The 25,788-nt window shown below is 43.9% G+C and overlaps 1 protein-coding gene across 2 annotated transcripts in view; it reads left to right on the top strand.

Moving 5' to 3' along the window:
- The window catches only part of PDE7A (phosphodiesterase 7A), a 1,871,135-nt gene that overhangs the window by 1,628,333 nt on the left and 217,014 nt on the right, over positions 1–25,788 (top strand). For both annotated transcript variants that reach the window (XM_069621123.1, XM_069621122.1), the window contains one exon: positions 20,439–20,535. In XM_069621123.1, coding sequence (XP_069477224.1) covers positions 20,439–20,535 — 97 coding nt within the window. The remainder of the gene's footprint in view (positions 1–20,438; positions 20,536–25,788) is intronic.

The raw sequence follows: 25,788 nt of genomic DNA, 5'->3' as shown, positions 1-25,788 counted from the left end.
GGCCTTTGGAAAAGCCTCGGCTCCAAGGGTATTCACAAAGGTACTGGCGGTAGTGGCAGCGCACCTGCGCAGGCGAGCAATCCCAGTGTACCCTTACTTGGACAACTGGCTCATAACAGGGGAATCACCTCTGATTTACAGACAAAACATACAATCAACCTCGTCTTCCAATTGGGCTTCTCAATCAACTAGAAAAAATCAAGCCCAGTGCCAAGCACTTCCAAACATTTCCTAGGAGCTATCCTAAAGACCGAGGAAGGATTAGTCTTTCACTCAGAGGAGAGAGTAAATAATTTTTTGCTGCAAATACCACATTATCAGGCCAGTCGCCAGATCAGAGTGCGCAAAGCAATGCGTTTAATTGGCATGATGGCATTTTGCATATACCTGGTTCCTCACGCACGCCTGCGCATGCGTCCCCTACAGCAGTGGTTGGCGAAACAATGGTGGTCTCAGGCAAGCAGTCAGTGGGCTGATCTAGTGGTCGTTTCACCAACACTGGTACAAAATCTTCACTGGTGGAGGAGAGAAAACCTGACGAGAGGGAAACCGTTGTACGACCCACAGATACAGGCAGTGGTCACATCGGAAGCCTCACTGGCAGGGTGGGGTGCTCACTACCTTCACCACACAGCTTAGGGTCTGTGGTCTCCCACTGCAGCTCAGAAACATATCAATGTTTTGGAACTTCTGGCAGTATTGAAAGCCCTTCAGGCATTCGAACCCAATTTAACAAGCCTGTCGGTGTGGATCCTAACAGACAGCACCACAGCAATGTTTTATATCAACAAACAGGGGGGGAGCACGTTCTCTAAATCTATCCAGACTTGCACAGAAAATCTGGAAATGGGCTCTCCTGTCATCACAACATGTTCCAGAGGAACTCAAAGCTCCAACAGACTCATTGAGCAGAGATCCCCTGCCAGAGGAACACGAGTGGTGTCTACACAAAGAGGTCATAGAACACCCATTCTCTCAATGGGGTTTCCCAACTATAGACTTATTCGCCACAAGCGAAAATCGTCAATGCCCAGACTTTGCGTCCAGTGTCCCCCAGCCAGCCTCCAAGGGGAACGCCCTATGGATGAACTGGTCAGGGAGGTTTGCTTACACTGCCCCCTCCACCCCCCGACTCCTCTCATGAGGAAGGTGGTGAACAAATTGCACAAGGAACCGACAATGCTTATCCTAGTTGCTCATGTGGGCAAGACAACCGTGGTGTCCACCTCTGCGCAAACTGCCAATGTGCGATCCCATTAAGCTCCCGTACCAGTACAACCTACTCACCCAGCACGAGGGACGAACAGTGCACCCACAGCCTCAATCTATGAACCTGGCAGCATGGCTCCTGAAGTCAGAGTTCGGACATCTCAATCTACCACAGAGATGCATGGATATCTTGAAAGAATCAAGGAAACCTAACACGAGGCACTGTTACTATGATAAATGGAAACAATTTGTCGTTTGGTGCCAGACTAAGCAAATCAATCCCATTGATTGTACTCCATCTAATATTCTAACCTATATGCTCCACTTACTAGATGCAGGGTTAGTGTTCAACTCCCTAAAAGTCCACCTGTCGGCCTTATCAGCCTACACCCATAATAATGTCTCATGGTGGATGGTATCGGTCATCAAAGCATTTATGGAAGTGGTATAGAGACTTCATCCTCCAATCTCTAACCCACCGTCAGGTTGGGACCTTAATGTGGTACTCGCTAAGCTCATGGGACCCCCATTCGAGTCTATGCACAAGTCTAGTCTCAAACACCTGACTTATAAAACTGCCTTCTTAGTAGCCATCACCTCCATAAGAAGGGTCAGTGAAATCCAAGCTCTGTCAGTGCAGGATCCTTTCTTTACTATACAAAAAGACAAACTGGTTTTACGCACTCACCCTAGGTTCTCACCTAAATTAATTTCCAAATTCCATGTAAACCAGTCTATTGAGCTACCGGCTTTCTTCCAGGAACCCAAAAACTCTGCTGAGATAAAACTGCACACACTAGATGTGAGGAAAGCGGTCCTCTACTACATAGATAAGACCAGACCGCTAAGAAAGACAGATCAACTCTTTGTCTCCATAGCGCCAGGCAGAGAAGGTGACCGCATTTCTAAAAATGCCATCTCTAGGTGGATAGTCGGATGTATCCAACTAAAACACTGCCTTTTACACCAAGGGCCCACTCCACAAGAGGTAGTGGAGCCACTCTGGCTTTCATTGCAAATGTCCCCTTAGACAGTATTTGCAAAGCAGCTACATGGAGCTCAATACATATTTTCACTCAGCACTACTGCATTGACACTCATTCCAAGACAGATACACAAGTAGGACAAGCGGTTCTAAGACATTTATTCGCTCATGAACCTTCTCACATCCCACCTCCTTCATCCACTACTTGCTAATCTATGCACAGCATGTGATCTAAGCAGATTCCACAAGCCTCACCGTAATCATATTTCTGATGCTTGTATCTGCTTAGATTCACCTGCAACCTACCCTTCCTCCCCTCGGAGAGAAGGCGCATGGATGCTTATGAGCTTGTCTGATAAGTATCTGCTTGGATACAACTGTACTCACGCTACACCTCACGCTACCTCATGTCAGAAAAATAACAATCTGAGGGACCTTGACGCATGAGGGATCATGGGTACAGCGGACGTCACACTAGGGATAGTATTACTGGCACGCCCTGTCGACGTCCCTTTTCGAGTTTCGAAAACAACTGTAATACTCTGCCGCTTCCACTACATGTCGGCCTATGCACAGCATGTGAATCTAAGCAGATACAAGCATCAGAAATACGATTACGTGAGTAATGTATCATATATATATATATTACACAGCCACGTTAGTGGCTGTGTAGGTATGGTTAAATTGCTAATCCCATAGGAAGAGCACTTTTTGGGCGGCTTATAACTTCGCTCTCCCTGGACGAATCCTCACCAAACTTTGCAAAAAAAGTATATGGCCCACTCTGAATTTTTCGGTAATGTTTGGTGAGGTTTGGTCCTGGGGCAAAGTTATAGGGGTGGTCCCAAAATGTCTCTTTTTCCCATAGAATGAATGGGGAAAAAACTTTCGTCACGCATACAGCCCAAACCACTGGGCGGATTTTCACCAAATTTGCAGCAGGAGCAGCAGCTTGGTCCTGAAAGCATCCCGAAAGTGTCCGCGGACACACTTCCCTGTTCGCTCCGCGGACAATGTCCTGATTGGCTAATCGGCTTGCGTCATGTCTGCGGACATGCGACATGTTCACTCATTGGATGGTGAAGAGCGTGAAGTGCGTCAAATTTTTGGAAACGCCCACCATCTTGGATTTGCAGACATCTGCCGGTGTCCGCGAACATCGCAGTATAAACATGTTAAAAAACACAACATTGCACTTGTCAAACTTATCAATTAATCTCTGTGGAGGTGAGGGGTGATGAGGATGGGATGGGATATGGCTGCAAGAAGCAAAAAAACAGGTGATTTTTGCCGCGAAAGTTCGCGAACAGTTTGGATGTTCGCAAACGCTCCTGAAAAGTACGCAGACACCTCAGCATTACAGGGTTGGTGAAATTAAGTTCTTGGATGGCTTATAACTTTGGCGCCACTTAATGGAACTGCATGAAATTTTGCATGTATATCTCTGAGCTGATTTTGAGTGAGTATGCATTGTTTGGTGGGATTCTGCCATGCAGGGGCAAAATTAGAGGGGCGGTCCCAAAATAATGTAAAGGCTTATAAATGAGGTGCCATTTGACGAATCTACACTTCGTTTGGCAAACTGATAGATCAAGATATACATGTTTTTGCGACGTTTGGTGGGATTCTGTCAAGAGGGAGCAAAATTAGAAGGGGGTCCCAAAATATTGTAAAGGCTTATAAATGTGGTGCCATTTGACAAATCTACACAAAGGCTTACAAAAAGATTATAGATCTAGATTTAGATGTTTTCGTAAAGTCTGAATGGATTTTGTCAAGTGGGGGGGGGGGCTAGGTTAGATGACTATTGTATGTGCATACATTTGACACTTTTGAAAAAATAAAACATGGGTGGATTTCCAGCAAACTTGCGTAAGGAGCATTGGCAAGGACCTACACGCATGGTTTTGCAAACGTGCCAGTGTTTTATTATTTGACAAGTGTCATAACGTAGCTATAAAAAAATAGCAGTATACCTTTAGTGACTGAGCGGTAGCCTATGGCCATGAGCAGTGACCAGATTGTCCGGGTCACGAAATAAGGTCATGATCTAGCCAATCTGGCTACTGGCCATGACCACAAGGGACAAAACATAGGATTAAAGTGGCCATGTCCACCTGGGACTGGCTTTGTGGTAAAGTTATTTGAAATTAGGATAGTTCTGAAAGGGAAGAAAAATGTACTCGTGGTAATATGGTCATAGGCTTCTCTTTTACGCAAAGATGGGCCCTGTATGGAACCCTCACCTTCCCTTTCCATGGTGGCCATCTTGGAAAAGGATTTTCCTTCCTACACCGGGACGCCACAGGCGTCCCGTTGTAGGAAGAAAAATCCTCTTTTTTAGCACCTCGGGTTCTTGCATTGGGAACCTAGGGTGTTAATGGCCTTCATCCCCCATTTCAGGGGCTGGAATGGGGGATAATGGTCCAGAGACCTAGTTATCCACCCTCGCTTTGCTTGGGCTGATAACTTGGGCTGCTGGGCCAGTATCCCCCATTGCAGTCCCTGGAACGGAGGATGAACGCCACAATATTCCCATTGGCATAAAACAAAATGCAAATGGAAATGTTGGAAAATCTTATTGAGTCTTTGTACTTTACTGAGAAATATAAAGTAGATGGAGTCTATACATGTTTTTTCAGTTCTATTTTGTAACTGTGAAAGGTGGTTCCTAAAGGAATATGTCTTTTGTTGTTTTTGGATGTATTTTTTTGGCAGGAGATCTGAGAACGAAAGGTGGGTAGGGAAATGAGGGAAGAGGAACCAAACACTAATATGGAGCGGTAGGTGGACAAGGGAAAATGTTGCGCGTGTGTTATTTCTAAGGTAGGGGGGCAGTGTTTCTCATGCTCCTTGATTACAGCGGTGGTGGTGGCTCTTGGGGAGGAGGGATGGCATTAGCAGATGCCATTTTAAGATAAATAGCAGTTTTGCTAGAAGTATGTACTGTGTACTAGATTGTTAATGGATAATGAGTATGAATAGGTGTTGGAGCTGTGCAAGGGAAATTTTGAAGTTGAAAGTTCCTAGATCAGTAGAAAATGCAGTTCTGAACTGTCCGCGAAGCAGAGATCTTATCGTGAAGTGCGGACGGGTTCTCGGACACGTCATCATGCTGCGCGCCAGCATATGGTCATGTGGCACTGTCCGGAAGGTCCGCTATGAAGTCAGATGTTCGTAGACGTCTACGGATGCAAAACTAGCTGAAATAGTTGCAAAAAGTGTATAGAAGTGTTAAAAATGATTCTAGAAGGTGAGAAATGGCAGAGTTTTAAGGTGACACTTTGTATATTGGACACAAATATTGCTATATTGGGTAAGTATGACATTAGTAAGTTGTAGGAAAATAGCATGCACTGATAAAAACGTATGAAATTCAATAAAAAAACTTTGTTAAAGGTATGTTATGGTTAAGTTGTACTAATAAAATCCTATGAAATTCAGTAAAAAAAAAATTGTTAAAAGGACGTTATGGTTACAAGTAAAATCGGAAAACCCCTGAAATTCCAAGCAACCATAACACGCGCCACCACCGTGCACTGCTAAGACTAACACTGCGGACATCAAAGATGACATCACAAATATCATTGATGACATCACATGTTCATAATGATGGGAACGGTAAGACGGTGCCAACTGATGAGGTCTTGGGAAGAGGATGTAAAAGTTATCATTTTGTTGTCACAAAGTGCCATCTCACACAGGGATTGGTTAAAATCTATTAAGTCGCTGATTCCACGAATACTTCACCTGAACCCACCAATCAACTATTAAGTTTAGGGGATACAAATTATAAAATGCAGCATCCAATCAACATAATGAGAAAGAAGATGATCTCAGTGTCAATTAATAAACTAAAACTGTAATTTGAGGTTGAGGAACCCTTTGGCGATACCATATGGTTGTACTTTCGCTACCTAATTTAGTTCCTGTTTTAATACCTTAGGGTTGGATGTTTGGCTGTTTATCCTTTTTCTTGTCGCATTGGTGTAAGCCTCTACGGAGACAGTGAGACCCCTAGTAGGAAAACAAATGGATTTGGGGTGTGCCTACACCTGGTAGTTGCGCCAAGGTATGTTACTTACTTGTTCTGATGTATCCATTAATTGTAAATAAAGCTTCCAAGTCGAAATTGTGCATAGAGTATTTAGGTTTTTAGCCCTTAGTGGATGACACGTGTTTCGGCATATGGGCATTGCCTTTTTCAAATCCGGGTTGGTTTATGTTCCCAACAACAAAGAGAAAAAAACACAAACGGAAAAAAATATATATATATTTTTGAAAAAAATATGCATACAGAATTGGTTTAGGTTCATTATGCATGTCCACAAAACATTGATAATTTTCTGCATACCACACCACATGCATTCCTGTGAGCCAATGTGAATGTATGAAAACACGGATATCATAACATTTGGTGATGAATTGTGATGTGGCTGTGTCTCTACCGGGTAAACCTTAGACTAGTAGAGGTGGTGGGGGGAGAAAATGCTGTAAATAACAGCTACTATTAACAGACTGTGTATGCACGGATAATGTGTTCTACATGATTGTGCTTTCCTGCTGTTAATATGCTGTCCGCCACTATTTCCCAAAACGTGAGGTTCATGTGAGGAGTCGTACCCTTTGGATGAAAATATTCAGTGTAAGAATCTTCGTCTTGCCGGTAATCAAATTTCAAGGGATCAATACCTCCTAAATCAAGAATAGACGTGATATTGAGAATGTTCAGGATTGATTGAGAAACGTTCTAAGGCCGTGGGGCTCAGATATGCATATATTTCGGGCTCAATTCCTCCCGAGATCAAAGTAAACACTGTGCGGCACTAGACAGCACCTCTGGTAAGGTGATGATAAAACAGTTGCTGTTATTAATCATTCTTGTATATCTATTGCATTCAGATTTGGACCCATTGCCTTGAAATGGGATTAAATACCCCGTAATGCTATGTGGTCCTGCGGGGTCCATACGAGCATATAATTACTGGATAAGTAATCACGGAAAAAATAGTTTGGTTCTAATTCGTATTTTTACTTTCTAGTCCCGACATCAAAGTTATTGTTCGCCTGCTTCATTGCATATATTTAATAAAACGGAACGAGGTGGTGCATGCCCCCGTCCTAAGGTGGGCTTCCCGCCTGGTTTAAGGGCTTACCTGAAAAGTATTTCACTCATGCTTCAAGCGTCGGGTGGAGTTCGTATCTGTGTTAGCGGTGTATTTCTACTGCTAAATCTGGAGTGACCTATGTCCTACCTCTCTCTCTGTTATTGTGAAAGTATGGCGGCCATATTTTGGGTTGAGTTTCGGTGTTCGCCCGTGTATTGGTTACATATCGTCCCAATTCATATTGTTACCGAAGGCAATATGAACCTATTTATAATGCCCCTTTGTCAACATACTTGAATTCATAATTGTAAGTTTGCAATTATGGATGTGTGTTAATGGGAGATGTGTAAGGCAGATATTGATCTGAGTCAAAACCAATGTCAGAGAAGATCTATTAATGACGAACTTTCCCAACTGTCTGAGAAAGACATAAGATTATAACGCATGGGTATTCTCAAATGACAAAGTATATCTGGCAATTAACTGGGTCCTTTTTATTTATTTTGGAACCTTTGCACTGTATCCGTCACATTGTCGCACTGTTCTAGAGTGTGAAGGATTGTGGTTTGTGTAGTTTTTTGCGACACATGTTCTGCATATGATTTTACTGATATATGAATTCACGTGTATCAATCCGAATTGCGATACTTTCTTGGTTGTATGATGTTGATACATCACATTTTTATGTTGTAAGACATATTGCTAAACGGTTTTTGAGAAATGTGCCATAGTGTTCTTGGGTTACAATGCATTTCAATTCTTGGTGTTGGTACACTATCGACCATAGGCTTGTGTCTATTTGATTCATGATGGGTGCTTGTCACAGAGAGTATTCTTCTTTATCACATCATGACATTACTTCATTACAATGTTAATTGTTATGCACTTTATAAAAAATGAACCATTTCATTGTCCGAGTTTAGACCATGTCCAACATTTTTGAAATGACATAAGAGTCTGGCTTCTTCTTGTCGTAATCGTAATTCCTTATCGCCTCCGCGTCTGCCCACCTTGACCTTTTTTAGCCCAGCAAATTTAATGTCTTTTTTGTTGTGTAGCTGGTGTTGGTTTTGCCAATGGTGTGATAGCGGTAGATTTTTGTCTCCCAATTGCTGATATGTTCTCTCTTATTCGTGTTCTTAATTCACAAATTGTGCTTCCAATATATACTAGGTTACAAATGCATATGATGGCATAAATAACATACTTAGATCAGCAGTTTATCTGTTCTTTGATTAAGGTTTTTACTCCATTCTTGTCTTTGAACAACTTGGTGTTTGGTAATGCATATTCACACATTGTGCAAAAGCCACACTTTCTAAAGCCTGATGTTGGTTGTTGTAGCCACATTGTCGTTCTTATCTCACCTTTTTAAGGCAGTAGTGTTGGCTTAGACTGCTTCTCAATGTTTTTGCTCTTCTATAAACTATCGTCGGTTGGTCTTTGATACACTTGTCAACATGAGGGTCTAACATTAGTAGATACCAATTTCTTTTGAGTACTTTCTTGATCTCCTTATTATTTGCACAATAGGTAGTGATGAATTGGGCCGTGTTTTCTGTTTGTTTCTCTTTGGTCTTCTGAATCAAAGTTAACTGTCTGTTCATTTTGTCAGCTTTGTTCCTTGCTGTTGCAATTGCTTTTTGAGGGTACCCTCTGGCGGTAAATCGGTTGGACAACAGTTTGCATTCTGATTCAAAAGTTGATGTTTCTGTGCAGTTTCGTTTGGCATGTATAAATTCTCCTTTGGGGATATTTTTAATAACTGGTTGATGGTGGCAGCTTGTTGCGAAGAGTGTGGAATTTACTTCTGTTTCCTTTCTGTACGTTTTAGTGTTCAATTGATTCCCAGATACAAAAATGGTAAGGTCCAAGAAGTTCATTTCTAGACGGCTGCTTAATCCAGTTAATTCAAAACCATATTGGTTGTCGTTAACTTGACATAGAAGAGCTTCAAGTTCATAGGATGTTCCGTTCCAGGTGATTAGCACATCGTCTATATATCTTGACCATTTTACTATCTTGTTTTTGTATGTATCCAGTTGGTAAATGAATAGATCCTCAAATATCACCATGACGAGGTTTGCTAGGGCTGGTGCATACTTCACGCCCATTGCGACGCCTCTGGTTTGTCTGAAAAATTGGTTGTCAAAAGTGAAGATATTGTTCTCCAATGTTGTCATCAACATTTCCTTGAGGATACTGAAGGCGAGCGTACCCCAGATAGCACGATCCTCCCCACAATGAGAGACAATAATGGACTCTCCCAGGATGGGAATAAGGCCAAGACAAAGTGCAGAGTTTATCGATCAGGATAGGGCATGCAAAGAACTCTGCAAACTCCGAGAGCGCTCTGTCTGACAATAGCAAAGACGGGCGTATATATTTACAAAAAACGTCATAAGAACCTATATACTATAGGGGGCACAAGTTCGTGGGGATTGGGTGGCGACGACTAGCTATAGGTGCTGCTGCAATGTGGTTTGCCGCGGCTGGAGGACGTCACTGGTTACCCTCGTGGGTTGGGCTGGGCCTGGCAGGTCAGCTGGGCTCATCCGGACGGTGTTGTTGTGCCAACTGTGACCAGTGTCAGAGATGAATGTCTTTCCTGACTTTCTGCCCTAGGGCCACGCACACCGCAGTCATTCAACCTTGCAATATTATCTTCCCTGGTAAATCTTCTAATAGATTATTCTACAGGTTAATGCAACACAGGAGGAATGCACCTAGAATGGGGTCTGTTGGCGATTCATCAATACATGATTACCATCGTCCTGTTGACCGGGTATCATAGGTCGTGGGGTTGGGTCTCGGGGCATGGGACAGGCGGTCCGTGTTATCATGCCTTGTTAGAAGTCATTATGGATGTGTTCCTGTAATGTTGCCATAATATTGGTTGTCCTAATTTTACAGGGGCCATTAACCTAAGGTGAGCTGGTGGGTCGTGGAGTCTAAGAAAGGGCGCCTTTGGATCTGTGTTTTAAGGCCGGGGTTTACTGCTGGGTTGTAAATAATTCAGGTGGCAGGCCGTGGCCTTGGGTACTGCGGGGGGAATGTGAATGCTTGAAGCGGCTCCAGCCGAGTTGGGGGAGGTGGAGCAGCGCGGCACAGGCCTTTGCTTTTTCGTCTGGCAGGCTTCACTGGGAGGAAGGGGGGAATGGCCTTGCATGTGCTCACAAAGGTATTTTCCTCGTGTGTTGCAGATTTTAGGTGGACGAGACATAAACATTCATATAATATACAATACTCATTGAGTATTTCCAAAGCTCACGTTTTGACATTGCTAGTGCCATCCATATGGCCAATTTGAGCACATTACTTGTACACTATGTTTTTAACGACTACAACATTTTGTTATATGCTTATACATGTGCGGTAAGTGAGGTAGTAGTAAGGTTGGTGGAGCACGCAGGAACAACCCGCCAATGAGACTGACGGCAGTGGCACATAGTGGGCTTGGAGACACATATGGTGCATTTTCGTGCACCCCTTACATGAGCCCTCAATATGGTTGCATTTGTCTTCCTTTGCACTCTAGCAGCATTAGTTCAGTTTTGGCGCGAGACCATGGGGTGCAGTCTTCTCGATAACACATAACATGAAAAACCCCCGGGGCGCTTGTACCATTTGCGCATAGCTACAGGGATGTGGGTGCTTCATCCCTAATGTCATATGAGCACCTATTCTGCCATTTTTATACATTTTACAGGTTTTTTAGTCAGAGAGGTTGTGGAGAGCACGCTTCCATCACAGGTGGTTTGCTCATTAGTATTTGGGGACTCTGCTTTTGTCAGGGGACCTTTTGTACAGTTCTTTTCCACCCAGGCCCTGCTGGCCGGGTCATGCTGGAAACAGCGCTACACTGCAGAAGGTGAAATGTTAGTGTTGGTATCTAACACTAGCTCATGTCAGTCTGTTCGTGGGAACGGGCTCTCAGCGGATCTGCTAGAGAGCTGTGGCCACAGGGATAATTGAAACTCTTCAAGGGTGGGGGCCGCGCTGCGGTGCACAGGGCTTAAACCATCTATATTAGACAAAATGGTTTCCGAGGCCTAGCTAAATTCAGCAGGTTTGGTCAATGTCTTCAGCCAGTGGCCCAACCTCCACCTGGGCCCTGTTGGTAGGGGGGACCCCTGACAAGCCATGGACCTCACCGGGGGAGAGGATGCAGGGGAGGGGGTATTTTGGACCAATCCTCCCTTACAATACATACATAGTTAAAATGTGAGGCAGACTTATATTTGAAGATATAATCCATTGCTTCAAGTGCCAGTTTGTGCCCAATTGATGTGTAAAGAGCCTTTACATCCCAAGTTGCCAGTAGGTAGTTTTCTTGCTAGTGTATTTCTTCGAAGATCTTTATGACTTCAGTTGTGTCTTTGAGATGATAAGGAATTACGATTACGGCAAGAAGAAGCCAGACTCATTTCAAAACTGTTGAACATGGTCTAAACTCGGACAATGAAATGGTTCATTTTCTGTAAAGTGCATAACAATTAAAATTGTAATGAAGTAATGTCATGATGTGATGCGATAAAGAACACTCTCTGTGACATAAACACCCATCATGAATCAAATAGACACAAGCCTATGGTTGATAGTGTACCAACCCCAAGAATTGAAATGCATTGAAACCCAAGAACACTATGGCACGTTTCTCAAAAACTGTTTAGCAATATGTCTTACAGTATAATAATGTGATGTATCAACATCTTACAACAAAGAAAGTATCCCAATTCGGATTAATACACGTGAATTAATGTATCAGTAAAATCACATGCAGAACATGTCGCAAAAAACTACACGAACCACAATCCTTCCCACTCTAGAACAGTGCGACAATGTGAAGGATACACCGCAAAGGTTCCAAAATAAATAAAAGGGACCCAGTTAATTGCCAGATCTACTTTGTCATTCGAGAATACCCATGCATTATAATCTTATGTCTTTCTCAGACAGTTGGTAAAGTTTGTCATTAATAGATCTTCTCTGACAGTGGTTTTGACTCAGATCAATATCTGCCTTACACGTCTCCCATTAACACACATCCATAGTTGCAAACTTCCAATTATGAATTCAAGTATGTTGACAAAGGGGCATTATGAATAGGTTCATATTGCCTTCGGTAACAATATGAATTAGGACAAAATGTAACCAATACACGGGCGAACACGGAAACTCAACCCAAAATATGGCCGCCATATTTTCACAACAACAGAAAGAGAGGTAGGACTTGGGTCACTCCAGATTTAGCAGTAGAAATACACCGCTAACACAAATACGAACTCCACCCGACGATTGAAGCATGAGTGAAATACTTTTCAGGTAAGCCCTTAAACCAGGCGGGAAGCCCACCTTAGGGCGGGGGCATGCACCACCTCATCCTGTTTTATAAAAATATATGCAATGAAGCAGGGGAACAGTAACTTTGATGTCGGGACTAGAAAGTAAAAATACGAATTAGAACCAAACTATTTTTTCCGTGATGATAACTTATCTAGTAATTATATGCTCGTATGGACCCCGCAGGACCACATAGCATTACAGGGTATTTAATCCCATTTCAAGGCAATGGGTCCAAATCTGCATGCAATAGATACACAAGAACTATTAATAACAGCAACTGTTTTATCATCTTACTAGAGGCGCCAGCTAGTGCCGCACAGTGTTTACTTTGATCTCGGGAGGAATTGAGCCCGAAATATATGCATATCTGAGCCCCACAGCCTTATATTTTTCAATTAATCTTGAGCATTCTCAATATCACTTCTATTCTTGATTTAGGAGGGATTGAGCCCTTGAAATGTGATTGCCGGCAAGACGAAGATTCTTAAGCTGAATATTTTCATCTAAAGGGTAAAGCTCCTCACATGAACCTCACGTTTTGGGAAATGGTGGCGGACAGCATACTAACAGCAGGAAAGCACAATCACGTAGCACGCATTATCCGTGCTGACACAGTCATTGTTAATAGTAGTTGTTACTTACAGCATTTTCTCCCCCCCCCACCACCCCTACTAGTCCAAGGTTTACTCGGTAGACTCACAGCCACATCACAATTCATCACCGTATGTTATGATATCCGTGTTTTCATACATTCACATTGGCTCACAGGAATGCACGTGGTGTGGTATGCAGAACATTATCAATGTTTCTTAGACATGCATAATGAACCTAAACCAATTCTGCACATATTTCTTTTTTCAAAAATATAAATATTTCTGTTTGGGTTTTCTGTTTGGGTTTTTTTCTCTTTTCTCTTCTTTTTGTTGTTGGGAACATAAACCAGCCCATATGCCGAAACACGTGTCATCCACTAAGGGCTAAAAACTTAAATACTCTATGCACAATTTCGACTTGGAAGCTTTATTTACAAGTAATGGATACATCATAACAAGAAAGTAACATACCTTGGCGCAACTGCCAGGTGTAGGCACACCCCAAATTCAATTAATAAACTAACGTCTTGCTATGGTCACAAGGAGAGAATAAGCCAATAGGGTTAGGTATTGTAGAATCGCCTATAGTGCAACTGATGGGCCGGGGATGTGTGAAAAACCTGTAACATTTGATGTAGTTTCACCGCTGATAGTTACTATAAATTCAGTCTTTTTCTGTCACCATGTTGAATGTCTTTTTGATAATTCCCTGCCTGGGCCGTGTGTAATGAACCTTTGTTTTTCTCACATCTTGTGCATTTATTTTTTTGGCTCTTGGATTAATTTTTAATTATTGGAATTGGGACTTGCTTTACAACCTCAAGTGCGTCCTGATTCTCATTTACACATTCTGGTGGCAAATGTTTGCCCTTCGCTCCTCCAGACCTGGGGCTAGGACTGTACATGTCCCGTTAGGAAGGCCTTTACTTGCAACAAACGCCATGCCTGTCCCACTGCACAAACTGCTTTGGACAGCTGTACCATGGACAGGTGGAGCACTGATGACCCCCCCCCCCAACCCGCTGAGAACACTGAACTGTTTTCTTTTTTCCCCAGAAATCTGGCCCAAATGTGAGTATGTGTGTGATGCCTTCACGAGAAGGGAGAGGTATCCTTCTGATCTGTGTGACAAGCCAGCTCCAGGCAATGTTATCTGGGTGGGTCAGGTTTGTAATGAGTGGTGCCCATTTTCCAGTGACTGTGGATATAGGTGTAGTCTAAACACACCACTGGCATTGGCTCATATTTTCCTCGGTGCGACAAAAATCTCCTGTGATCCGGAAAAATCCATTTGCACCCTTCAATTGGTTTATTGTGTTGGACTGCTTTAAACACCTGAGGAAGTATTTGCTGGTTCTTTGTTTGGCGAGTTGACCTTTACAAAGACTTCAGCCAGTGAGGTGGAGACTGTGTCCAAGGCAGAGACTAGCGCTAACCATCCTGAGGTGACATAATCGAAACCGCACCCCCATGATCCCACTCTTTCATCCTGGGCTGACCTCCCCCCCGCCCCACCTATCCCCCATAACACTACACTCAGTATCCAGGAACTCCGAGAGTCAAAGACAAATCACCTAGACCTCAATGATAACCACTTCGAGAATAAAGAGGCTGGCACTGCAGTCCCAAGCAGGGCTCGCAAAATCTACTAGACCACACTTGCATTTGCGAGTAGTTTTTATGATTGGCGAGAACCATTTGCAGGATACTCGACTTTGCTGGCGAGTATGGGGATGTTAGAAACTTCTTTTGCATTTACTGCAAAAACACTGTTTGCAGAAACTGGCAAATGGAAGTTTCACAGTGCATGCTTGGCAGCATTGCACGAAATATGAAGTTTGGTTATGGCGACATGCACCATTTTACAAAAAGCATTGGTAAATATTTTGTCACCAGTCACCTTTGGGTGAGTGCATTTCTCTAGGTTGAGTATGTAAACTAAGGAACTCATCCTGCAGGTCTAGTGCGATTATTTTTTTTTATTATTTATTTTCTTTTTTATTTTATTTTTTTTTATTTAAATTAGCTTCTAAGTTCACAGAGGCACTGCTATTTAAGCAGAACCCACAGGCCATACCTGTGCTTAGCATTCAGAGTTTTGAACATGGTTACCTGCACTCTGATTCTGATCAGCACCTTGTTAAAGCTCTTGCTTGCCTGCACCCAGTGCATGTTCCCATATCACCTTAGATTGATTGCGCGCAACCTACAAAAGATAAAAAAGACAAAACCTGTCTGGTCTGTGTTCAGTAAGACTTGTGACTTTTACATATTGTTGTACTCCGCTGTGAGACCCGAACTCCTTTACACTGCTGTAGCAAAGGCACAAAAAAGAACTAGTTAGACAATCCAGGGGGGAGGGGGTTCCTTGCTCTTTACAGCTACACCAGATAGTTCACTTAACTTGTTTGAGTCTCTCTGACACGTGTTACCAAAGGCAATCTAAAGATCTGTGCCATAAAGAACCTACAGAGAGGAAGAAGAAAGTTGATCAACTATATGAACATTGTTGGACATGCATATTTATTAACGTCACTCTTTATTAGCCTACTGAATGCAAATGAGACCCAAACAAGCACGTGAACACCCAGTGCCCCAACTGGATTGAGACAGTGACTACCCAGTGACACAACTGGTCAATCATACCAGAGAGGGATTACAAGCCTGAATCACCTGGTCTCATCAGCCAGGGGTAGTGCAACAAACTACTACCTTGGACTGCTTTTCACACCCACCCTCTTATTTCCAGGTGACTTTCCAAACCATAGGTTTTATTGGGGGAGGAGAAGGGAACAGAGAAACACCAACACCAATTGTACTTCTTGGTTCCAGGAGCAGACAAATCCAGGGAACAGTATGATGGGACCACTCTACAGCCAACACCCTACTAACTCTACCAGAGTGGAACCCTTCCTTTATCGCCCCCCCCTCTTCTCCCTCTGCTCTCCCAGCACTTACCCCCTCTTCCTTTCTGCACTTGCACGTTCTGAATACTCACAAGGCATAGTAGGTTTGTCCCACCTCCCTCTTTCCCCTCTGCTCTTAAATATTGTATTGTTGTAATTTATTTCTCACTCTCCCTCCCTGCCCTGTGGGCGCTTTGAAACTGTATGTTCCTATTGTATAAGTGCCTAACAAGCAAACATTAAATAAATAAATATAGGAGGCGTGTAGCCTGGCAGAGGTGGCGAGGGACCCAAGACTCACCCACCAAGGCTTGTAGGTAAGGTGTTACACCATGGCACATTGGAGGTGACCTGCTGCTGGAACACCTGCCTCTCTGCTAGCCACACTGGTGCTCAGGAGCTCAGCATGCTGAAGGACCCCTGCAGGTGTGTACCAGCCTCCCCCATGTTTGGTAGCCCTAGAACAAGGACATCTTGTCCCTGGGCCTCCTTAAATTGGATCTCACAGCACCTGAGAGCCAAGACAGCCAGGATCCCCAGCGTTTTCATCCATGGACCGATGCAACCCATGATTCAAGCCTGTTCAACCCAACAGGATCCTCTGGAGCTGCCCTTGGCACCCACCAACCTTCGAACCGCTGTGCTGTACATTCGAACCAATTTGCTACTGCACCGGCTGAGCGCATCATTGCCTTGGCTCGAAAAAAGCATTGTTGCACCTGCAACACTCAAACTGCCGTTCAAATCTCCAGCCTCTTTGTTGCCGACCCAGTTGACGGTCAATCCAACCCTGGTGTTCTCCCCGAATTGCGACCCTCGACCACAGCATCAAACAGTCTTGCCTTGTTCATCCCGTTTTCAGCTTGCCCGCCGCCTGACCAAACCTTGTGGCCTTCACAATCTGCATTGCTCTGGCATCAGTTCGAACCACATCGATCTTCAGTTTGACGCAACTCGACATCTGCTTGCCATCTGGATGACCACGACTGTTGCATTGGAGCCCGAATTGAACTGTCCACACAGCACCAAGAAACCTGGTTCGGCGTTGTCGTATCACGAAGAACAACAATAAAGTTATTATTGACTGATAACTGCTCCGCTGGTTCAGGTTTGGGCCTAGAGGCTGGCCGGGTCACTTTAATACCTTTTGCACATAAGAACATATCTTTTTTTATTTAACATTGTGGTTATTTATTGACTTTCATCACCATTTCATTAACCAGAGTGCTGTATATTTCGATCTCTTGCATATTCTGTGTTTTTCCACATAGGTGGGTTTTGTGGAGTGTTTTTTTTTTTTTGGTTATGTTTTCATGGTGTGTTTAATTAAAGTTTATATATTTTTATTGAACCTAAATATAATCCTCTAAAGCGTTCAATAGATCCTGGAGGCCAACAGGAGTGTGGTCTAATGGGACGAGATCCTCCGCATAGGTGATCCAGGTTAATTTTTCTGTGCCAATCTTTGGACTCATTAAGCCACATTGTGTTAAGTGATTATACAAGTCAGCCATATAGAGATTAAAAAGGCGATGTGCCACAATACAGCACTGCCTAACTGTGGAGATAGGTGCCGACAGGTCACCCTGCATGTTCAACCTTACTCTTACGTGGGATCGATTGTGACGCTCAACTATGATGCTCAATAGTTGAGGCGGGAGGCCCCATTGTCTGAGCTTCTGCCACAGGCATACTTTATTTACGGTGTCGAAGGCCTGTCACAGTTGAATCCATGCTCCGAACAAAGGAGGCCCCCCTCTCAAAAGGGATCTACTGGATTCTGAGCTTACAATTAGACCATTCAATGAGGTCGACAGGACCCACCTAAATCGTGTTTGATATTTAGATGAAATACCCTCCTTTTCGGACCATGATTCCAATTGCCTCAAGATGATACCGGCAAAGGTTTTTCTGTCTGCATCTAGAAGTGAGATTGGGCGATAGTTTTTTGGATCTGCCTGATCGCCTTTGTTTCTTAGATTGGAATAACTATCGCGCCCGGCCGTGACTCATGAATGGTCATAGAATTCATTAACCTTATTAAAGAGGTTAAATAATATTTTTGACCACAACTCTGTATTGGATTTCAGGATCTGATTTGTTAGCCCATTCTGGCCCGCTGCTCACAGGTTACATAATGGAACATACACCAGCGGAAGACGTGTGTACACTAAGCTTCCATGTACATCACACTAACTCAGCACATATAGATCAACACAACTCACCACACTCATTACACACTACTCCGAAAGACCCCACAATTAATCACAAAAACAATTTACATTATCAACCTGGTGCATACATTAACAACTGCTCCATAAAACTCACAAAATATCTAAAATGTACACACCACAGAAAGCCCTATATTTTCAGATTTGCACATATCCATAATGTGACCTTGCCCTCTTCCCCCTGCTTCTATTTTTGGTAGACACCCCAACTCTTGAAGGGTATGAATCTCCAAGAACGTGTGAAAATGGCAGAAGGTGTTGTGGTAAGTAAGAATCAGGAGACGGACAAGAAGGCATGATTTTCTCTTGTGATTCAGAAAGACCTAATCTTGCTCTAACTCTGATACTAAACCCTACTCTATGCAAAGGAAGGTAAGTAGGGATGCTTGTCAGTCAATATATAAATGAAGTCCTCTGTCCAGAAATCCTGTTCTAACCTACTTTCTCTCCCTTCTGCCCAAAGGAAAATATAAGACAACCGAGGCATCCTTTTGGGGCTTGCCCAAGCTAAAAGGATGGCTTCTGGCCTCTAACCACCACCCTTGTGTCTCTTTGTTATAGGACCTTGCTTATGTTCCCAGTGCAAAACATATAGTTCATTGATGGCTGGAGTGCCCTCTGGCATTCCACAAGGATCTCTGTTTTTCTTGCAAAGTGAGTTTCTATGTCTTTTTTCCGCTCCCCACTCTGGGATTTCCCAGTACTCTCCCCACACCGAGTCATGTCTCAGTCTCTCTCCCCACTGTGGGGCTTGTCCTCGGTTCTTTCCCCGCACCAGGGCTTGTTTCTGCTTTTCTCTCACCCAAACATTCTCTCTGCATTCTCTGTCTGCATTCTGCTGAAAACCCCAGGAACAAAGGGTGGTAAAAATAGCTACAGTGCAATTTCTGCAGTAGAAACCCTGTATCCACCAGGTCTAAGCAACTTTGGTAATTGGCAGTCACAGGAGGAAATTAACATTGGTTCACGGCAGTCAGTCCACTAAATTAGGTTCTCGGGTGGGCTGACTAGCTGGTGAGACTATATTTGTAGCTGTCAAATTAAGTGTTTTGGGACTTGGTGGGAGCCAGTGCAACAATTGAGCAATTCTGGGTGATGGCCTCAGGGCCCACTAATAGAAGAGGATGAGGATACAAAATCTTGTCCCTAAAATTATTCATTCCTGCCCCGTTATAAAGGAGTCTTTTTTCGTAATAGTGGGAGCTTAATCAGTTCTAAGGACTCCAAATCTGGGAGTTAAGTCAAAATGAGATTAAATTATTTCCCCAGGATCATACATTTTGTTTTAAGCAGCGAATTCAGGATGTTAACCTGCTCTGCACTTGAGTACATAATTTGAGCTTTACTTGGTACGAATATTTAAGTCTTGGCTTTCAAGACCTGCAATAATGCTGTTCTAGAGTGATTACTTGCAAAATCCACAAATTGCACAGTAAAGCAACCTGGCAATACGTAAACCATTATGGCAACAAGTAAAGCCAAAATATCATTGTCTTTATTTCCACATCCTGAATAGAAAACTAAAGTTCCAGAATGCAAAGTAATGGAAGTCTAAAATGTTCCTGTTTTACACTACTGTACTTTTAGCTCTTTAAGAATCACACTAAAAGAAGTTGTATAGTAAGGTCACCTGGTCATAGAGATGGTTTGTCACAAACGTCCACTTTTCTGTTATGCATGATGCTAAGAACGTTTGACTAGCCACATAAAAGCAAACCGTTTTTGCATGTCAAGCTGGCAGACTTCCTGGATATTGGTGAAGCTTTAAGAGGAGCTTTAATGTAATACTGTCTTGGAGTGTGTGTGCTGTATGGGATTTTTCATTTGGAAATGTCCCTTCAGTGTACAATTGACTATACACTAATGCATAATTGTAGATGGTGCACCCTACAAGCTTGTTGTAATTGAGCACATGGATGTACTTGCCTAACCTCACTTAATCCTGGCATATTATTGCATTTGCTGTACACCCCCTAACAATAAAATGCATTAAAATAGTAAACAAAGCATACATTTCATTATATGTGTACTACTCTAAACTTAAATTGTTTCATTTCCAGATGGCTTTAAAGTGTGCAGATATTTCAAATCCATGCCGGACTTGGGAACTAAGTAAGCAGTGGTGTGAAAAAGTTGTAGAGGAATTCTTCCACCAAGGCAAGTACATTAAAAGCAAGAGAAGAGAAACTGTGCTAAACGCGGTTTGGTTTTTTACAATGATTTTAATTTCTGTAACTTTTTTGAATGTCAAAGGAGCCATATTGTTATGGTACAAAGGGCCTCTGATTTTAAGATTATGTAGATTTTTAAATCGGATATTCCAACAGGTGGGCTAAAGGGGATTTTATGAAAGGTTTTGTTAACTGTCTGTTGCCTGCTCTTCTAATGAGATGTTTTTAGGTTTATAATTGGAAATGTTTGTCTTTTTATTCTTGTAATGTATTGTTTTGTGAAAGGTTTATAAAAAATAAAAGAAATACACAATAATAACAAATTAAAAAAGGTCCTCTCACAAGTTTGACATGATTGAGTGGTGGTAAGGCATTGTAAATCCTCATTTTGTGAGTCCAAAAAACTCTGTGGGGATTTATTGTGGATTTACCACGAGCAGTAATACCGTGCAGTATATGAGACGAGTTTTGGTTGTAACGTGGAAGATTTACCTCTGGCTTTTGATGGAAGTAAAACTTCCACCATACTGCTGTATCTCCTAATATATTGTGTGACGAATCAAGAGAATTCATCCCTTCTCCCCAAGGGGGATGCCCCCCTGTGAGGCTAGGCAGGGGAGACTGCTCCCCAACACCCTCCCTAGGGGTCGAGGCAAATGGGACCTTAGTGGGGACAAGGACTCCCGTTCCTGTGTTGAACTCCCTAAGCCAATTCACTTGATGGCATACATGGGACTATCTAAGATATTAAATACTTCCAAGTACAGAGACTTGACCGAAGTGAACATTTTAAATGTGCGATCATCAGGAAGAAAGACAAGTTGTCTCTTTAAATGGAAATCAACAATCCACTGCGACGAGTAGGTTGAAGGAGTACTCATCAAAAGAGAGAGGGAAGGGGAGATCCCCTGGTAGCCTAACACCAGAAGGAGACAGAGCTGCAGAAGAAAGCAAATCCTGCAAAATCCAAAGTTACCTGGTTCCAGCAAAGCAAACTCTGAAAGCCAGGTGTGCGTGAGAGACGGAAAGCAGAGATGACTGGAGTCGGAGATTCAGTGGTGGCGTGGCCATCGTGGTAGGCAGGCTGCCCGTGCAACAACGCTGAGACCACCCCAGGGGAAGCCACAGCAAAGGCCTACCGAGAAGCTGGGAGAAAGAGTTAGAGTCGTACGGCGACGACGCCAGCAAGAACAAGCCGAACATAAGACTGAGAACAGGAGAGGCTGCCAGGCCCGTAAGAGTCCCACAGATGTCCCCAAACAGTATGGAAGGTAACAGGTAGACCAGGAGGAACGGGAGATCAAAAAGGACTCACATGCCCCGAGAAACTCATCCCAGTAGAAGTGAGAAAAGCTGGGAACCAAAGTTACAGAACTTAAACTGCTTTATTGAAAGAAGAGAATAATAAACATACCTCAAAAGGAGACCAATAAGACAGAGACACCTTAGTTTAAGTTAGTGATAGTCAGTTAGCTTCAGCTTTTGGACAGCCGATGTATTACTTTTGGACATTCACAGACGACTGCTGAGCATCTTAGTTATTCATATAGGTTGGGAACACCCCATAGCGATAGGGATAGTTAGACCTTCATTTTATTATTTATTCTGATCTGCCACAAGTGGTGCAGTAATGTGGCAAAAGAGGCGGCAACAGAATTACCACTACCTTACTGCTATTTTTGCCAACCCGAAGTACTTGTAATGAGGCACAAACTGTATATACAATATTTACATTACTTGTTATTGACCCGTCCCAGGGGTATGAGCAACTCAGGAAAGATTTGGTGGAATCAACACATTTTTTATCCAACAAATAGACTAAATCCAAGAGACCGTTGAATCAACTTCCCACAGCATTAGCGCCTCCTGACCCTGGCATGCACACTACCCCTCTGGACTGAATTTTTCCCCCTGGATCTCTTAAAAAAACTTGCCTCTCTCAAACCTACTTCTTATTCGGACAATCTCATCCGGGCCTCCATCATCAAACAATTCCCGGGCCAGGGCTCAACGTGCTTCTCAGCATCATTGATATTGACATTGATATTTTATTTCTATCGCGCTCATACACAAGTGTTTCAGAGTGCGACATGGCAAGGGAGGGGAACAATAGAGAACAAAACAACGATCTTACTAGGCCCAGTGACATTGAGAACGTGCAAGTGCATGGGGTGGGGAAAAGTGCAAGGAAGGGGGGGATAAGTGGAAAGTGCAGAACAAAGGAGAAACAGAATAAATAATAAATAAATTAAATAATAAAAGCAACAAAAGTGGTAGTGCAGCCAGCAAGTGGCAAGTGCTGAGTTTAAGGCAGCAGACAGGGTAGGTCAGATAAGTGCAGGAAGAAAGAGGGGGTACTGTATGGGTACAGATACAGACCCCAGTGCAAGGGGTGGCCATGGGGCAGTACGTGGAGGGTGGCAAGGTGAGCGGGAACCTGGGCCTGGAGGACAGAGGGTGTCCAGGTGCATGGTGCCAAGAGGGAACAGATCAGCCGGGGAGTGGGGGGGCAAAGGCAGAAGCGAAGAGGAAGGTCTTGAGGTGCTTCCGGAACCGGAGATGGTTCTCCTCAAGTTTTAGAGTGGCAGGGAGGCTTTTCCAGAGGAAGGCCCCAGCCGAAGACCAGAGATCTACCCCCAGCTCGTTTCTTTGAAAAGCGACCAACCCTGAGGGAGTTAGAGGTAGAGGGGCAGAGAGCTCGAGAGGGGAGGTATTTGCGGAGGGATAGCTGAGGGTATTTTGGACCCAGGCCCCAGAAAGCCTTGTGGACAATGCAGAGAGTTTTGAATTTAATCCTTGCATTCACTGGGAGCCAATGGAGAGATTTCAGAGCTGGAGAGATACGATCCCAGGGCTTGAGGCCAAGGACAAGTCTCGCAGTCCTGTTCTGGATTAGTTGCAGAGGGCGGAGAGTAGAGGCAGCTAGATTTAGAAAGAGGCTGTTACAACAGTCCAACCTAGAGAGAACCAGAGCCTGGGAGACCATGAGCTTCTAGGGGAAGGAGAGGAAAGGCAGAGTACCTCTGAGGAGGTGCAGTTGAAAGTTTGACTTTTTACAGATATCAGAGATGTGGGCGGAGAAGGAAACTGTGGAATCACAGATGACCCCAAGGTTCTTAGCCTCATAGGTGGGGGGGGTAGGAGGAGGGCCGAGGGAGGCCAGCCAGAGAGGGAGGGGAAAGGATGAAGGTGTGTCGATGAGGAGGATCTCCGTCTTGCTGGCATTCAGACAAAGATCATTGGCGGAACACCAATCTTGAATGGCAGTAAGGCAATCGGAGATGAGAGGGGGAGAGGAGGTGGCCGAGGGCAGCCTGAAAATGAGTTGTCGTCAGCGTAGCACTGGAAATTTGGGCAGAAAATGGCAATGCAGTGGGCGAGAGTTGCCAGGTATTGGTTGAAAAGCCAGGCCGAGAGGTTAGACCCCTGGGGAACACCACAGGTAGAGAGGGAGATAGATGATAGGAAGGACCCAAGTATGACCTGGGAGGGTCGATCAGAGAGGAAAGAGGAAATAAATGCCTCCCTCACAGAAGAGTAATTCCTGGACACGCTCAAGACTGGTCTTCTATGACCTCTTTTGAAAAAGTCAACCCTAGAGCCAGACGACCTGGCCAAATACCGGCCCATTACGAACCTCCTGCTTATTAGCAACATCTTGGGAGAAGTACTTGCCACCCTACTACTCACCCAAACCAAACAACTTCACCACCTAAATGACTATCAGTTAGTGTTCTGCCCCAAGTGTAGCATCAAGACAGTCCCCATCCAGGTGGTGGGTGATGCCTTCCAAATCATGGATAAGGACAACTCATGCCTCCTCGTCCTGCTTGACCTATCAGCTGCATTAAACGCAGTCGACCACCACACCCTCTGGGCACTCTCCTCAAAGATCCCAATATAGCTATCCACCAATACGCGGATGATACTCAGTTGTACATGAGAGTAATTAGCGCACAAGACATCATTAATCTCAACAATTACCTAGCCATCCAGTCCTGGATGTCGACTGCCTACTTCCAACTAAACCCATCCAAGACTGAATTTGTCCTCTTTGGACCGCACGCTAAAAAACAACTTTTCCAACAAGAGCTCAATGATATGCACCTAGAAGGATTTGATTCACAACTCCTGGACTCAGCAGAATCCTTAGGCTTCACCATTAACAGCAGCCTGTCCTTTCAGAAGCACATAGCCAAGAAAGCCTAAACAGCTTGGCTCCGACTTTCCACCCTTTCCAGAATCACACCCTTCGTCCCACTGCTGGACTTCTGGATCATCGTGCAAGCCCTGGTGGTCTTGCACATCGACAGGGAAAATGGCCTCCTGGCGGGCCTCCCAGCGGCTCACTTGGCTACCCTAGAAGCAGTCCACAACACTGCAGCACGTCTCATTACCGGTGCACTGAAGTTTGACCGAATGACCCCATCCTAGGCAAACCACACTAGTTTCCTCCCCACGCTAGGATACTGTTCAAGACTACATGCATCATCTAAAAAGCAGTCGCGAGTAGCACACCAGCGTACGAATTGGGCAAGCTCCATATATCAGGTGGCACACGTTCCTCACACATCACATCAACCGACATGGCTTCAATCACAACTCGTCCGCAAAGAGAGGACTTGCAAAAAATACGCCTACCCTCTGGAACTCAATCGCGGTGTCGGCTCGGAATGCCCCCACAGTTCTCAATTTTTGCTAATCTCTCAAAACCTGGCTTTTTCACAGCACCTGACCAAGGACCAATTCCAATGGCTTCACATGCTGACGCATAGACCTTAACTCACAATACTGCGCTACTGTTAAAGATGCCAGTCCAAATGCTCGTTAACCACACTCAGTACAGCGCTCTGCTGCTCCCGAGTGTGGTCTGCGCATGAAATAAAATAGTTATTTGTAGTCTCAGGTGACAAACAATGTATCCTTTGGCACAATAGTATATCTTGCATCTCATCTAGCTCCAAATGATGGATTTATTGTTATCATGGTTACGTGTAAAAGAAAAATAACTGCATAACTCCTTTCTTTCCACGGTGTAGCAGTAGATGTAACTCGCACTGCCTTTACATGTAGGTTTACCCACACACTGCATGCAGCCTTATTGCAACATGTTTTATGCATTATGTACTATTCTACTGCATAGGCACTCAGTGCTGCTCTCAGGATTGCACCCAGTGCATTCTAACATGTTCTGCTGCCTTTAAGTACACACATCGGAACCAAGCAGTGGTATAAAAAA

Source organism: Ambystoma mexicanum, chromosome 5q (assembly GCF_040938575.1).
Source record: "Ambystoma mexicanum isolate Mex_15411 chromosome 5q, UKY_AmexF1_1, whole genome shotgun sequence".
NCBI lineage: Eukaryota > Metazoa > Chordata > Amphibia > Caudata > Ambystomatidae > Ambystoma > Ambystoma mexicanum.
The sequence above is the reverse complement of the archived record's forward strand: the minus strand, read 5'-3'. Positions and strand labels throughout refer to the sequence as shown.